The 16476-nt window shown below is 43.0% G+C and overlaps 1 protein-coding gene across 2 annotated transcripts in view; it reads left to right on the forward strand.

Annotated features, from left to right (window-relative positions):
* Nucleotides 1-16476, forward strand: part of snupn (snurportin 1) — a 41740-nt gene that overhangs the window by 9021 nt on the left and 16243 nt on the right. For both annotated transcript variants that reach the window (XM_073024934.1, XM_073024932.1), the window contains exons 4-5: nucleotides 10176-10280; nucleotides 12318-12414. In XM_073024934.1, the coding sequence (XP_072881035.1) occupies nucleotides 10176-10280; nucleotides 12318-12414 (202 nt within the window). The remainder of the gene's footprint in view (nucleotides 1-10175; nucleotides 10281-12317; nucleotides 12415-16476) is intronic.

The raw sequence follows: 16476 nt of genomic DNA on the forward strand, positions 1-16476 counted from the left end.
CATGTGAGATCAAGCAATTTGGAGATCAGATCAGTCAAGATAGTCACCACAGGGTTGGTTGGAGATCAGCGGGGTGGGGAAGTGGAGCTGGTGGCGTAATATTTAGTTTCAAATGTGAAGTAAATGATCAGGCATTTGTGGCTTAATAATGATGCCATGTTTTGCAGATCCTTAATTAAGAAGGTTAAGGATGATTTCATTGAGCTTTTTAAGATGATTTGAATTCTTAGTGCTGATATGAGAACTTTCTTCCCCAGAGAGCGATTCCAGAATAAGGGGAATAGAATGAAGGCATAACAATCTGGGAATCAAAGAACATTACAATATAGTACAACTTCTTTGGCCCTCAATGTTGTGCCGACCTTATAATCTATTTTAAGATTATCTAACCCTTCCTTCCTATGTAGCCCTCCATTTTTCTATCATCTATATGCCTATCTAAGAATTTCTTAAATGACCATATAATGTATCTGCCTTCACTACCACTCCTGGCAAGGCGTTCAATGCACCGCACACACTGTCATTTTCTATGTTAAATGAATGTTGGAATCTCTGGTTTTACTCCATCTAAAAGGGTCGGTAACTACACAGCTGGTTGCAGGGCAGTCTGAAAGCTCAAGAGCTGGTGGAGGAGATTGTATGTCCCTTTTCTCCAGGCTTGGCTTAAAGATATAAAAACTGAAAATGCTGGAAGCTGTCAGCAGGTCAGGTAACATCTTTGGAAAGAAATGATTGTTAACATTTCAGGTTGAAGAGCTTCCATCAGAACTGGGGAAGAGAGAAAGAAACATTGGTTTTAAGCTGCAGAGAATGGGGGGAAGGGACAGATGTGACAAAGGGAATAACTGCAGTAGAGTGAAGTCAGGATAAGTGTAGTCAATGGACTAATGGTGGCATTTGAGAAGTGATAATATAACTAAAGGAGTGTATGATATTGCAAAATACAGGGCTGTTGGACGTGACCAACTGTGCCAAAGAAGAGAGCAAAAAGAACTGAGTCAGTATCACAAGTGAATAATTTATAGAAGAAGTGGGCATTTTTGATGCAGGCAGAGAAAGCAAGTGAACAGAAGTTGGAGAATTTAATTTTTGAGTCTGGAGAATGCAGTGTGACAAAGAAAGATGATAAAATGCTGTCCTTAAGCTGTGGCCTTGTTATAACAGTGCAAGATGCCACAGACAGATAGCTTGGAGTGGGTGTGTGATGGAAGATTAAACTGTCAGCAACAGGAATCTCAGGGTTGCTCCTGAGACCACATGGAAAGCTATGTATATCTGGTTTCTCCAGTGCAAAAGATCATCTTGCAAACACTGGTTGCAGTAGACTGGGTTGGAAGAAATGAAGATGAATCATTGCTTCATTTAAAAGGACTGTTTGGATCTTGGGTCTGTGGGAAAGAAAGAGGTGGAAGGGTAGGTGTTGCATGGCAACGTGCTGTAAACAGGGAAGGAGTCAATGGAAGAGCTGACCAGGCAATTTGGTAGGAATGGTACCTTTAAAATGCTGGAGAGGAAGATGTGTCTGAGGTGGGATTGTTGAAGCCAGAAGAAAGTAGAGTCAAACAGCAAGGGTACATGCCCTTCGTACCAACTGGTTCATGCCAATCAGCATCCCCCCCCATTAGTCCCAGTTTCTCATATTCAACCTACAACCCTCTGAACTTCTCCCCTCCATGTAGCTTTCCAAATGCCTCCAAAACATTGCAATTGTTTTCACCTTTACTGCTTCCTTTGGCAACTCATTACTGGAACTCGCTTCTCTCGATGTAAAGAACTTACCCAATCAGGTCTCTCTCTTGTATCACTGCCCTCAACTTTTGTCTCCTCAGTCTTGGGGGAAAGATGATGTTTGACCATCTTATCCAGACTCCTTATGATTTTATAAACTCACTTAATACTGGATATCGCTATATTGTGCTAAGCTGAGTAAAAAGATAATTACAAATTATTAATTTGGCTTGTCTTTTATATAAAGTGGTATTAATACGAGCTCTTTTTTCAGTATTGGTGTGTTTTTACTTGCATATTTCCCACTATTTCAAAAAGCCAATTTGATTGACAAAACAACGCACACAAAATGCTAGAGGAGCTCAGCAGGTCAGGCAGTGTCTATGGAAATGAATAAACAGCAACGCTTCAGGCTGAGGAACTTCTGCAGGACTGAGAAGGAAGGTGGCAGGAGGTGAAAGAGGCAAGCTGGAAGGTGATTTATTTGAATAAGCCTCCCACCAAAACATCAACAGTTTTTACAGAAGATGCTTTAAAGACTGGTTCTGTTTTTGTTCAATAAGTTCAATTGCCAAGAAGGGCACAAGGCTAGGAAAGGTTTCAAGCAGGAGTTCCCAAACTGGGGTCCATGGGCCCCTTGCTTGGTCCATGACATAACAAAGGTTGGAACCCCTGGTTTAGAGGATGTGGGATTAACAACAGACAATAGGTGCAGAAGTAGACCATTCGGCCCTTCAAGCCTGCACCGCCATTTTGAGATCATGGCTGATCAATTCCTATCAATACCCGGTTCCTGCCTTGTCCCCATATCCCTTGATTCCCCTATCCATAAGATACCTATCTAGCTCCTTCTTGAAAGCATCCAGAGAATTGTCTTCCACTACCTTTCGAGGCAGTGCATTCCAGACCCCCACAACTCTCTGGGAGAAGAAGTTTTTCCTTAACTCTGTCCTAAATGACCTACCCCTTATTCTCAAACCATGCCCTCTGGTACTGGACTCTCCCAGCATCTGGAACATATTTCCTGCCTCTATCTTGTCCAATTCCTTAATAATCTTATATGTTTCTATCAGATCCCCTCTCAATCTCCTTAATTCCAGCGTGTACAAGCCCAGTCTCTCTAACCTCTCTGCGTAAGACAGTCCAGACATCCCAGGAATTAACCTTGTGAATCTACGCTGCACTTCCTCAACAGCCAGGATGTCCTTCCTTAACCCTGGAGACCAAAACTGTACACAATACTGCAGGTGTGGTCTCACCAGGGCCCTGTACAAATGCAAGAGGATTGCTCCAGCAGGTTGTTGAACATGAACAGTTTGGGCCAAAGGGCCTGTTTCTGTGCTGTATAACTGACTCTCAAAATTAATTTAAAAGACCATTTAATGGACGTGGTAACGTACAAGCTGTTGGAAAACCCAGTGGATGCAGCAGCATCTGTCGACGTTTTGGCATCAGGGCAGCAGAAAGGGACAGGGTGAAGAAGAGGCAGTTGATAATAGGATGCTGTTGCAGCTGGCGGAAATGATAAGGGATGATAAACTGAAGTGCGGGTTAAGGATACTCTGCCTGTTCAATCTGATGGATGAAGTGTGAGACCAGAAGTCTGAGAAATGGAGGGGATGCAAGAGAGGGCTCCATCAGCCACAGAAGTGAAGCTACGTTTCCTGGAAATAGATGTCCAGGAATGAAAACTGTCATATTGAGAGCAGACATGAGTTTTCCACAAGTACAAAATATGTGGGAAATAAGAGCAGGACAAAGCCATTCAGCCTCTTCTCCTCTCCATTGTTCTGCAGATCCCCTAGATAGAACCCCACGCTCTCCACTCATTCAAAGAATGAAATCCTCTTCATATGGAAACCAAAGCCTCATTATGAATTAACACATTCCCCAATTTCTAGCCTTCCCTTGTGTATATGAAGGGCCTGTATAAGTGCCGCATTGCTTCATGACTCTGTGATCTTTGTAATAGAGATAGAGAAACTGGGAAAAAGGAATGGCATCCTTACAGGAGATGGTGAGAAATTGTGTAGATTAGACAGTCGTATGAATCAGTGGATAGGTTTAGATGAAGACAGATCATGGAAAGGGAGAAAAGTGCTAGAAATAGTCCACGTGAGTTTCAGAGCAAGGTGGAAGTTAGTGGGTGCAAGAAGCTGTACTGGATTCACCAATGCATTCACCAATTCAGCAATGTATTGGAAAAAGAGTTGGGTAATGATACCAAGGAAGGTTTGTAATAGCGACTAGAATCCATGGTCCCAGTCCCGTCCACAGTACACCTTTAATTTGTAGGAAATAAGAGGAATCAAAAGAAAAGTTGTCAGGAGATGTACAAGTTCAACCAGGCAGATGAGAGTGTTGGTGGAGGGGAATGGGTTGGATCCTTGTAGAGAAAGAAGTTGAGGGCTTTGGGACCTTCGTGATGGGGAATGGATAGTGTTGTAGTGTTGGTTCCTGACTGCAGGTGGCAGTGTAGTGCCATGTCATGTGCATTCAGTGTCCTTGCATGGAAAAAATAGGAGGAACCAATTCATGAGGTTGCTTCCCTGCTTCATTCATCTGTGCTAGGGTAGGGGAAGTAGCTGTTTCAAACTCACTGTAGTTAATAGTCTCTACCCTTTTGTTTTGTGAAAAGGATTACATTCATATGGCAAAGGACACTTCCAGGTGAGGCAGAGATTCATGTGCATATCCTCCAGCCTTCATACTCTCAATGTGGCTTCCTGTACATCAGTAAAACCATCTGTAGACTAGGCGACCCTTCTGCAGATCACCCACACTCTGTCCACAATGGCAATCCTGAAATTCTAATTACATGTCACTTTATCTCTCCTTCCCACTCCCACACTCTGTCCTTGACCTTTTCCATTGGTACGGAGAGACCAAATACAAATTGGAAGCTGACAAGTTGGCGTGGACATTGAATTTTTCAATCTCAGGTAAACCACACACCTTTTGTGTTCTGTATATACACACACATTCACTCACATGCCTTGGTCACACCTTACAGTCACTGTCTGTCCCATATCATGGTCAGAAAAGTGACCAAGAAGTGGATATCCAAAAGGGCTCTGCTGGAACCATCCCGTCCCGTCCCCCACTCTCTGTAATTGGTTCAATCTGCGCATTATTCCCTTCCCATCTACCAGCCTCGGTTCTCTCCCACTACCACCCTGCACTGACAAATGCTGCCAATGTTTTCTCTCCTCTCTCAGTCTCAACCTGAAGTGTTAACTTGCACATTTTGCCTTCAGAGATGCTGCTTGACCCACTGAGTTCTCCCAGCATTCTGTTTTTTCCCCCCAAATTTATATGGCACACCTTCTATGTTGTCCAAGGGTTGAATCATTGTGGATGTTTAGCTACTGAGTAGACCCAGATACTAGAAAATGGAGACAAAAAAAATCTGTTGGAATCTGTGGATAGAAACAGACAGATGCCATCTTAGGGCAAGGCGCTTCTTCTAGCTGCCTTCAAGACAGTTCAAGACACACTGTATAAAGGTCTTGTTTGTATAGAGGGATGGTGGACTAAAGTGACAAATTCCAGGCAGAAGTGCTTTGTAATGCTGTCATTTATCACTGAATGCTTGGTTTCTCCCGTTTCATCAGTTTTCAGCAAAACTGCGTGGGCAGAAACAATGTGGGGAAGCAGGAGCATCAACAGGTTTTATAAATAATGCTTTAATGACTGAATGTATGTTCTGTGAATAGGTCGTGGTTCGGAAAGATTCAGAGTGATGTGGGCCAAACACAGGCAAGTGAGACTAGCTCATGCAGGCAACTTGTTCAAGGTGAACAGTTCCTGCTGAAGGGCCTGTTTCTGTGCTGTATAAATGACTCTCCAAATTAATTTAAAAGGCCACTTAATGGATGTAGTAACATGCAAACTGTTGGAAAACTCAATGGATCCAGCAGCATCTGTAGAGGGAAGGTAACTGTCAATATTTTGGCAACAGGGTGGCAGAAAGGGGTAGGGGGGAGAAGAGGTGGCTGGTGGTGGGATCTCATTGCATCTGGCAGAAATGATGACAGCTGATGTGCTGATGCAAAGATTAGGGGTACTCCGTCTCTGTTCTATCTAAGGCATGGTGGGGGGGGGGGGGCGGGAGTATGAGACCAAAAGTCCAAGAAACAAGGGGTGTGGAAAAGGGATCCATCAGCCAGAGCAAAAGGGAAACAACATTACATAGGTCATCTGAAGTGAAGTCTGATTAAGAGGCTCTCTGCTGGATCATCTCCTGGCTTTCTTAAGGCAAAGTTAAATAGATTGTGAAGTAAATGGAAACATAAGAAGATGATATATAGTATCTTAGTCCAGTGTTAGAGTGTGTAGACAACAATCCCAACACCATCAGGATTTTGGTGATGCACAATAATGGATTTTCTGCAATATTGGATGTTACTCCTATTAATACCCCCGACACATTTCTATTTCACATTGCACAATAGTGTAATAAACTTTTCAGTGAAGCCAATGTGTTTAAAGGGACTGCCGGAAATGGAACTTGATGTCTCTACAGGGAGATCAGTGAGTTGGCAAACCATTGGGATTCTCAGAATGTTGTTGTACTGCAGTGTTCACACACAATAAATTGAATAGTCTTTTATATTCTAATCTTTATGGTGTTTTTTTTTATTTATGGTTTTATATTGCTATATTTCTTCACTATTCTTGGTTGGTGCGGCTGTAACGAAACCCAGTTTCCCTCGGGATCAATAAAGTATGTCTGTCTGTCTGTTTTATGAAGTCTAGTGTGCATGTCAAGTATTTGTTGGTTACAGTCTCCTTCAAATTGTGATTTCTTTCCCAAGTAGCCTTGTATGTGATCAAACAATCTTGTTAATTTCACTTTGTGTTTTGGTGCCACGTCCGTATCACCGATCTCACGTTTGGCTCCGTTTTCCAGCAGTTGGAACACTGGAGGATCCCTTCTGCCTTGCTGCCCTGTGGACGAGATGTTGCATCATCCCTACCTGCCCTTCAGGGGGGACTATGATGACATATTTACCCCTTAGCTGTTGTCAATAACACGGACTGACTGGATCATTCTGAGTTCCCACTGTTAGTTTGTAAAGAGCCCTTGGCTTAGACACCAGTCACTGAGCACATGAATTAGGAGCTGGAAGAGCCTTTCAGGCCCTTGACACTGCTGGATCATTCAGCATTTTCGAAATGACTGTAACCACAGTCCTATCAATTGCTAGTAATCTCTTAACCCCTTGCATATCAAAACTGTATCTGTCTGAAAAAAAATCTTGACTTTTTCCAAATTGCTGACAATGAGAGTTCTGAAGAGTCGCACGCCGTCGAGTGAACAGCTCTTGCCGCAGCTCTACCTTGAATGTGTGGCCCGTTATTATAAATAATGAGCCTGTGCATTGTTGGCAGATGGTTGGTCTGGTTTACTACTGAATCCAATACTGAGTGCAGGGCTGGGGCTCAGCCATGCCGAGCTGATAGGTGGGATACTCTTTGTGTATGGTCATGTAGTTGTACAGCAGCCATATGCAACACATGCACTGTGAGCTGTTACTTGGAATAGGGTCCCTGGCCTGGATTGAAGAGGTGAGTCCATGGCAACTAGTGGGCGTTCAATAGCGAGATAGGTTGGCTGGTTGAATAGAGTCACAGTGACAACCTTGCACTAAATATCAGTGAGAATTGATAGTGGACGTCAGGAAGGGGAAGTTGTGAAGACTCACAATAATCCTCATCGAGTGGTCAGCAGTGGAAAGGGTGAGCAGCTTCAAGTTCCTGGGCCCATCATATTGATATAATCACGAAGAAGTGGCTATACTTCATTAGGAGTTTGAAGAGCTTGGTATCTGGCTTGATGTCCCAGTTTTTGTTTGTATTTTTGTGCGGGGAGAGGGGATTTGACAGTTGATGATCATGTCGCCATTCTTTTCTTTATTGGTTTTGTGGCTGTCTGGAGAGGACAGAGTTGTATACTTCGATAATAAATGAACCTTTGAATACCCAATTTCTATGGGTGCACAGTGGAGTGTATTCCAAATGGTTGCATCACCATTTTGGTCTGGAGGCTTCAATGCGAAGGAGGCTGCAGAGCTCTGTAGACTCAGCCAGCTCCATCATGGGCACAAGCTTCAAGCGATAGTGCCTCAGGAAAGCGACATCCATTATTAAAGGCATTTTCTTTCTGGGACATGCCCTCTTTATTACCATCAGGGAGGAGGTGCAAGAGCTTGAAGATGGACATTCAATGTTTTAGGAACAGCTTCTTCCCCTTCTCCATCAGAGTTCTGAACGGTCCATGGACGCACTAGCCTGCTGGTCCTCTTTTGCACTATTTGGTTACTTATTGTAATGTATGGTGATCTTTATGTTTTGCACTGTACTGTTGTCATAAAGCAAGAAATTTCACGACATGTGGCTGTGTAAGTAAACCTGATTCTGATTCCTGACCTTACATCAAAGTTATTTGTACCGAAGCTGCAAAAAAATCTCTGGCAGGGTAGAAGTGAATGAGAGGTTGCTGCTCTTCCTATGTGATGTTTGTCCATGTTGGGGTGGTGGTTTTATACACGTCTCCCTTTGCCCATCCTGGTGGAGGAGGACACAGGGTGGTTGGGAGGTGTCGCCTCTGCACTGCCTGACTTCTTGACCTGTCACCATGAAACAACCATCCACAACATGAATCGAAGCCTGAACATAATGCACCCATGCAACCATGTAACCCAGTTAGATAAGTAACTGCTTGTTTGATAAAACGTTTGCAAGCCTGTCTGTAAAATGGATGGGATTTGGGAACCTGGGAGCTGCTGAGAAATCACAAGGTAAATATTTTCTGCAACTGATCTGAAAGGGAAAGGTCAACAGTGAACTTCTTCCTGGTCCCATTTCTGGCATTTGTCACAAATCACAGTGGCTCATCCTTGTCTTAGAAAAGATAAATGATCTGCCTCTATGTGATGTAGAGATGAAATGGTCTCCTTGACTTGTGTATCTGAGTGTGTGATCAGTTCTATGTTGGGCACAGCAGATAGATTAGACTGTTTAGTGAAAAGATTCACAGTCCTGGCACCCTCACCTCTCTGGATCTGAAGCTGGTTCTTGGGCAGCAGGTTTGCTGCTCCCTTTGTTTTCTCTGTGGGAAATCACCTGTCAGGGAGAGATTGGAAACTTGGCAGGGAGGAGGTTTTGGTCAACCTATCAGTGCAAGGAAGAAACACTTACATTTTTGTAGCACTTTTCACAAGACATCCCAAACCATGAACAGCCAACTGAAATACTGAAATGAATTGTGACCTAGAAAATGAGCAGCTAATTCAAGCATTGCATGCTCCTTTAACTAGTCAGTTGATGATAATGAACAACGGTTGCCAAATCAGACGGTGACTGAAATGGAAAGTGTGGGAGTGCTCATTAGGTCAGGCAGCATCCGTGGAGAGAAAAACAATGAGTGTTTCAATGGTTGTGGAGTAAATACTGACTTGATGCAGGAGGGAATTCAGGGGAAATGGAGCTGTTACTCAACCTGCTTCAATTGGAGAGTGCAGGCAGAGCCTTTGTGTGGCAGCTTGTCCGAAAAGCATCAGCAGCACACCCTCAGAATTGCACTGGAAGTTTGGCTGGGACCTTTGACCTGGGAATCAAGCCCAGAGCCTTCCGCTTTATGAGTGAAAGTGTCATCCACTGAGCCGCACTGGACAGGTTGCTAAAGAACATAGACTTGGAAGGAGTGAACACTTGGCAGGTTGGTGTGGTGAGGGAATGTTTGTATTGTTTAGTTGTTGGGGGGATTTCACAGGGCAGGATGCTGACTTCCTCCAGCATTTTGTCTGTGTTGCCTTGGACTATCAGCATCTGCATCCAGAAAATCAAATGATTGTGTGTGGAATACTTAAAATCTCTACATAATTCGGACTACTTCAGGGTGACTGAACATCTGAAATATGTATCTCGGATAGTATTTTCCTGGAAGAAACCCTTGTGGACTCTGATATAAAAATGACAAATGGTGGAAATATTCAGCAGCATGGGCTCCGAGAGAGAATTCACACTGCAGGTCATTAGCCTGAACTTGCAACTCTTCCCATTCCTCAAGCTTGCCTCCTGTGAAAAGTCATTCATGGACCATTAAATTCCTTGGCTTGGTGCTCTGTTAAGCCACAGCAGTTTAGTAACTGCCTGCACTTTAGAACATGCAACGTAGAACAGCATACTGCAGTATTGGCTCTTTGGTCGACAATGTTGTGCTGGCCTGCATGAATCTACTTCATAATCAATCTAATCCTTCCCTCCCACATAGCCCATAACCCTCCATTTTTCTTACATTCACTCTGTCCTTTCTCACCACTCAAAAAAAATTCTAATTATTCTTATGAAATAGTGTTTGGAGAGTGCTGGAGGACAATTTGTAGTGGTACACACATGAAGGAAATGTCTGTGATCGACCTGTCTCCCTCTCGCTCCTGCAGCTGATGCTGTCCGAATGGCTGGTGGATGTACCAGCTGACCTTGCTGAAGAATGGCTCCTAGTGGTCTGTCCCGTTGGCAAAAGGACTCTCATCATCGCTTCCAAAGTAAGTGTTGGCATTTTCCCAGCCCTATGGACAGATGACCCTCTGAAGATTAAAGATTTAAAGATATGCTTTTCTTTGTCACCTGTGCATTGAAACATACGGTGAAATGCGTCTTTCGCGTCAACAGCCAACACAGCCGAGGATGTGTTGGTGGTAGTCCAGGAGTGTCACAATGTGCTCGGTGCTACCATAGAATACCCACAGCTTAGTAAACCTAACCGTAACAGAACATCTGGAATGTGGGAGGAAACCAGAGCAGCCAGAGGAAACACACGCAGTCACAGGGAGAATGTACAAACTCTTCACAGACAGCTGTGGGAATCAAACCCCATTTTCTGGCACTTTTTCATGTGTTGACCAGCATGGGTTACCAGTTATGATGTCTGCGGTTGTGAGGGAAAGAGGATGGGGTTGGGGAGGGAAGGGTATGAGAGTGAAAGAGAGAATGGGAAGCGACAGGGAGAATTATAGTCAGAGTCATACAACTTAGAAATGGGCCATTTGGCCCATCACATCCATGTTGACTGATAGGCACCCATCTATGTTAGTCTCATATTCCCCTAGTCTTCTCTGCCTCATCAATTCAAATACTGCTTTGGATACTTAACTGCTTTCACCACTCTTTCAGCAATGTATTCCACTTTCAGGGTGAAAAAGAGTCCCATGAGATTCTTTTAGTCTCCTGCTGCTGACCCTACATTTATGTCTCCTAGTTTTATCTACTGCTGAGTTTCCTGCTACACCCTTCATAATTTTATACACCTCAGTCATGTATCTTCTTAACCTCTTCTGCTCCAGGAAAAATGACCCTGCCTTTCCACTGTCATAGCTGAACTGTGCACACCCAGGGAACATTCTGGTGAATCTCATCTGCACCCTCTCCAGTGCTATCTCACCCTTCATATAATGAACAGCACTGCACAGAGTAGTCCGGCTGAGATCTGACCAATTTTTATAGAGTTGGAGCGTAATCTCCCTACCTTTGTATTCAGTGCCCTGACAAATGAAGCCAGTAACCCATATGCCTTCTCAACCACATTATCTACCTTCAAAGCTTTTTAGAGAATTCAGGTTTCCTCTGTTCCTCATAATTCCTTTGGACCTTAGTGTTCATGATGTATATCCTAACCTCAATAATGCTTGCAAAATACATCACCCTGCACTTATCAGGATTAAACTCCATCTATCATTTCTGACACCAAGGGGTGTGAAGGTACATGAGAAGCAGAGGAGAGGGAGAGAATGGGGGTAGATTCAGTGGGAACAAGAGAATGCAGTGATGCAGTGCTTCAGAGTGAATAGGTTTGTAGATAAGAGCAGTGAAAATGAAGGGCTATGTGTAAGATTGAATTTGGGGTTAGAAAAACAAAGGATTGGGAGATAAATCATAGATGGCTCTTAGTCACAAGGACAAATACTACATGATGTTAAAGCACTTTGGGAAAGTGAAACTTTACACAGTGTTTTAAATGAAAATTTCCTAAGACAGAAATTATAGATATAAGAGGTAAAGTGCAAAGAAATCGATTAGAGACACCATAAGCAAGTTACTACAAGGAAAATGTTTTGATAATAAAAGTCAAAAGCATGTAAGACAATGTATCATGCATTTAAACTCATACAACTGTGTCAACACTTGAGCCATTCTAATGAACCTTATTTTGTCCTCTTCAAAGGATCTTTGATAGAATTGAGTACTTCCTACGTTGTCTTCTGAGAATAGGTATTATATACTATAGAGCTGGAGGAGGGAGACATGGGAAAGAGTGTTAGAGGGAACTGGACCAGGGTCCATTCCTCCCAGAGAACTATGTCAGTCTTCATTCTATATAGTCACCCAGCACAGTTACTGCTGCATTGCTTGAGGTTTTGGTTTAACTTTGATGGGAGGGCACCTGCTAACCATTCAGTGGGAAGTTGTTTGGTGATATCTAGAAGTGGCATTATTTAGAAGTCAGACCTTTCAACACTAGAGCTGGGAACAAGGCTGATTAAGTTGTTAACGTTTTTTTTAAATCTCCAATCTGTTTTGTTCAGGGGAGCACAGCCGCATACACACGTAGTGGATTCTGTGTGAATAGGTTTCCTTCACTTCTCCCTGGTGGGAATCGGCACAACTCTGCCATAGGCAAAGGTAACGATATGTCAATCATTTGTTTATTAACTTTCTGTAAGTTGTAGAAAGGTAACAGTTAAACAACGTGCTGGCATAGTAAGGTCAGACACCGCATCATAATTTTACACTTTGGGATGACTGCATTCAACCCATGTGACCAGAGGATTGACTATCTGAAGGGGTCACATGCCTAACTGCCTTTTCCTTGCCTTTCCTCAAAACACCTCAGTTAGTAGAGCAAGTGACTGAGATGACAGTGAGGGAATATTTTGAGACAGATGTCCATAATTCTGTGTTCTAAGATAGTTTTGGAGAAAGAGTAGCTGGTAGAAGTGGTTGAGGCAGGTAAACTAATATCATTCAAGAAGCACTTGGAAGAGTGGGGCAGAGAGGGTCATGGACTAAATGTAGGAAATTGGGACTAGCTGGGTGAACACCATGGTCAAAGTGGAGTCATTGGGCCAAAGGCTCTGTATCTGTACTGTATTGCTATATGACTCTAAAATCAGAAAATACTGGAAATTCTCAGTAGGTTAGGCTGCCTGTGTAGGAATGTAATCTGAGCTAATGTTTCAACTCAAAAGCCCTTCATCAGAACATAGAGACTAAGAGCAGAGTTGAGTTTCTTTGGGTTCAATTTAGATAGGCACATGGAAAAAAAAGGGGCTTTCTAGGAAGGAAGGGTTAGATTGATCTTGGGTTAAAAGTTGGCATAGCATTTGTGGGCCAAAGGGCCTGTACTGTGCTACACTGTACTATAATCTACGTGTTCTTTATACTTCCTTTGCTGCTTCATTTTTTAAATGTTTTAATGATCCAGATTTTGGCACGTTCCCTGCCTGCTCTACACTCATCTTTTTTTGAAGAACCTTTTCTTTTTGTCCTTTTGCCATTGTGAAACCATCTGGCAGTCTACTTACTGACTAGAGTGAATAATGTTTTACTTGCAAGCTTTCAGAGCAGTCCTGTCCCCATTGGAAGAACAGTCTTGGTTCAAAGGTTCAAAGGTACATTTAATGTCAGAGAAATGTGTACAATATATATTCTGAAATAGTTTTTCTTTGCAACCATCCACGAAAACAGAGGAGTGCTGCCAAAGAATGAATGACAGTTAAATCTTAGAACCCTAAAGTCCCCCAGCTCTCCCCTCCCATGCGTAAACAGCACCAAAGCAACAATCCTCCCTCCACCAGCAAAAATAAGTCCCACCACCAAGCACTCAAGTGTGCAGCAAAGACACAGTACCCCAAGAATAGTTCACCCGGTATTCGATATACCACAGGCTGTCTCTCTCCTTGATAAGGAAAAAAGAGGTGTCTCCATTTCACAGCAAGAGAGGAGACGTAACAAACAACTCGCTGATTTACTATGTTAAAAGTCTGTTGTGTCGCTTTTTCCGAGCTCTGTGCCCAAAGATCTTGGGTCTCAGGGCACACAGTGAGAGATCTTCCATCTCCCATGACACACTGATTTCCTGCTGGGACACTGACCTTCGGTCCGTCCGTCTCCAGAGCCACGAGATCCTGGAACTCCAAAGGTGAGCTAATCTCCTAGGTCGGATCCTTGGCATATCGAACAACGGCCAGTTGTGAAACCCCGAGAGCCAGTGTGTAACTCCAGGTCAGAACCCTGGAAGTGAAAAATAGAGATATTAAAGATGGAAATAGAGCTGTTTCCGAAGATGCAAACAAAGGCGTCGCCGTTAGGCACCATTGTCTTTCCTAAGCTGGTGTTGATGAGACTTTATTGTAGTCTGGGGTGGTTCGGTAATTTAAACGATAACAAACACAAATAAGAATGGGAACTGAAGAACTCCCCTGCCTCCCGACTCCCTGAACCTACTCTAAGGCTATGTCCACACTAGACCAGATAAATCTGTAACTGAAGCTTTTTCTCTTCGGCTACGTCCACACTAGACTAGATAATTTTGAAAACGCCGGTTTTGCGGAAAAACGATAGGTGTCCACACTATGCATTTTTAAAAATATCTCTGTCCACATTAAAACGGATATTTCAGCGAATCTCCTCCAACTGCGCATGCGCAGGACACATCTCCCAAAAACTAGCGACATGTTTGGTGTTGAATCTCGCCGTGAAAGTGCTCGCTTGTGCAGTTACAGACTAGAAAAACTTAAACAACGGACAGCTGTTGGCTGTCGCGCAGGAGGACTTAAAAGTTAAAAAAAAACAAATACTGGAGCGTATGGAGGCAACCGACAGGGAGTTTACAGACAGTATGACCCGGCTGACGACGAACATTGAAAAACTGACGAACTCTGTTGCATTAATAAAGCACCTTGTTAAATGTATAAAACATGTCTGCATCAGTATTATCTTGTATTTCCATACAATGTTACATTGGGCTGTTACACATCTATTGTCAGAGAAGTACTTGCATAAATAGGTAAACCACCTTCATACGAGCAAGGACAGAAAACAGGGCAAAGTGAGTATAATTGTTTATTCAATAAGTTATGGGTCAAAGTGTTTGGTGAGTACATTTCTAACTCTCTGGCTTCAGTCTCGTCTGTTCTGAAATTGTTTGGTTGTGTTCAAGAAAACAATGAAATGGTGCACTGCCATCACCATCTGTTCCGGCACGTCATGACAGTGTTTTTAGATTTCTCCGGTTACCCCATCCACACTGCTCCAGCCAAGTGGCGTTTTCAAAATTACACACCCTGGAGAGCGTTTCTGAAAAGCTCCGGTTTTGGGGGACGAAAACGCCGTTTTAGTGTGGATGGAGAGTAAAAACGAGAAAAAGCTTCGGTTACAGATTTATCCAGTGTAGTGTGGATGTGGCCTTCGTTTTGACTCTCCGTCCACACTGAAACACTGTCATGACGTGCCGGAACAGATGGCGGCATTTCATTGTTTTCTTGAACGCAACCCCCCACACAACCTAACAATTTTAGAACAGACGGCAACGAGACTGAAGCCAGAAGATTTAGAAATGTACTCAACTAATACTTTGACCCATAACTTACTGAATAAATAAGTATACTCACTTTGCCCTGTTTTCTGCCCTTGCTCGTATGAAGGTGGCTAACCTATTTATAGATGTGTAACAGCCTAATGTAACATTGTATGGAAATACAAGATAACACTGATGCAGACATGTTTTATACATTTAACAAGGTGCTTTATTAATGCAACAGAGTTAGTCAGTTTTCAAGCTGGGTCATACTGCCCGTGAACTCCCTGTCGGTTGCCTCCAGACGCTCCAGTGTTTTTTTTAGCTTTAAGTCCTCCTGCGCGAGAGCCAGCAGCTGTCCGTCGTTTGGCAATTTCATTTTAAGTTTTTCTAGTCTGTAACTGGACAAATGCATGGCAAGATTCGACCTCAAACATGTCGCTTGTTTTCTGTAGATGTGTCCTGCGCATGCCCAGTAGGAGGAGATTCGCCCAAATATCCATTTTAATTTAGTGGACGGAGGTATTTTCAAAAATGCTTGGCGTGGATGCCTATCGTTTTTATGCGAAACCAGCGTTTTCAAAATTATCTGGTCTAGTGTGGACGTAGGCTAATATAAACTGATTTATACAGCATGGAGTTGGCGCACTCCCGCAATCTGCTGATGTGCCTTTGCAGTCTCTTTGTATTAGGGCTACTGTTATTGGCGGCAAACCTGGATACATTTCACCGTCCTATCATCCAAGCTGTTAATGAGATAATAAACAGCTGAGACGTGGTGATCCTTATGGTAACCTACTAATATCAGATTACCAACATGAGATTGACTCATTAACTTCTGTAATTTTGGATACTATATACTTCTAAAATGTTAAGTTGTTTATAAATATGTTAATTTACCATTTACTTATCATGCCTTTATTTTGTGTGACTTTTTAATGTATTCAAAATCCAGGCACACGCTATACACTGGTGTTCCTTGATCTAACCTACAAGTTACATACTCAATTCTAAGTTTGTCAAAACAAATCTTAAGATTTTTCTAGGCACGTCTTTTCCACTGGATGTAGTTGTGATGATTTAGGTAACTATAGTTTTTTTAAAGTTAGGTTGAGGCAGGTGTGTTAGCAACATGTAAAAAGGGTCACGAACAGGTACATGAATAA

Source organism: Hemitrygon akajei, chromosome 21 (genome assembly GCF_048418815.1).
Source record: "Hemitrygon akajei chromosome 21, sHemAka1.3, whole genome shotgun sequence".
NCBI lineage: Eukaryota > Metazoa > Chordata > Chondrichthyes > Myliobatiformes > Dasyatidae > Hemitrygon > Hemitrygon akajei.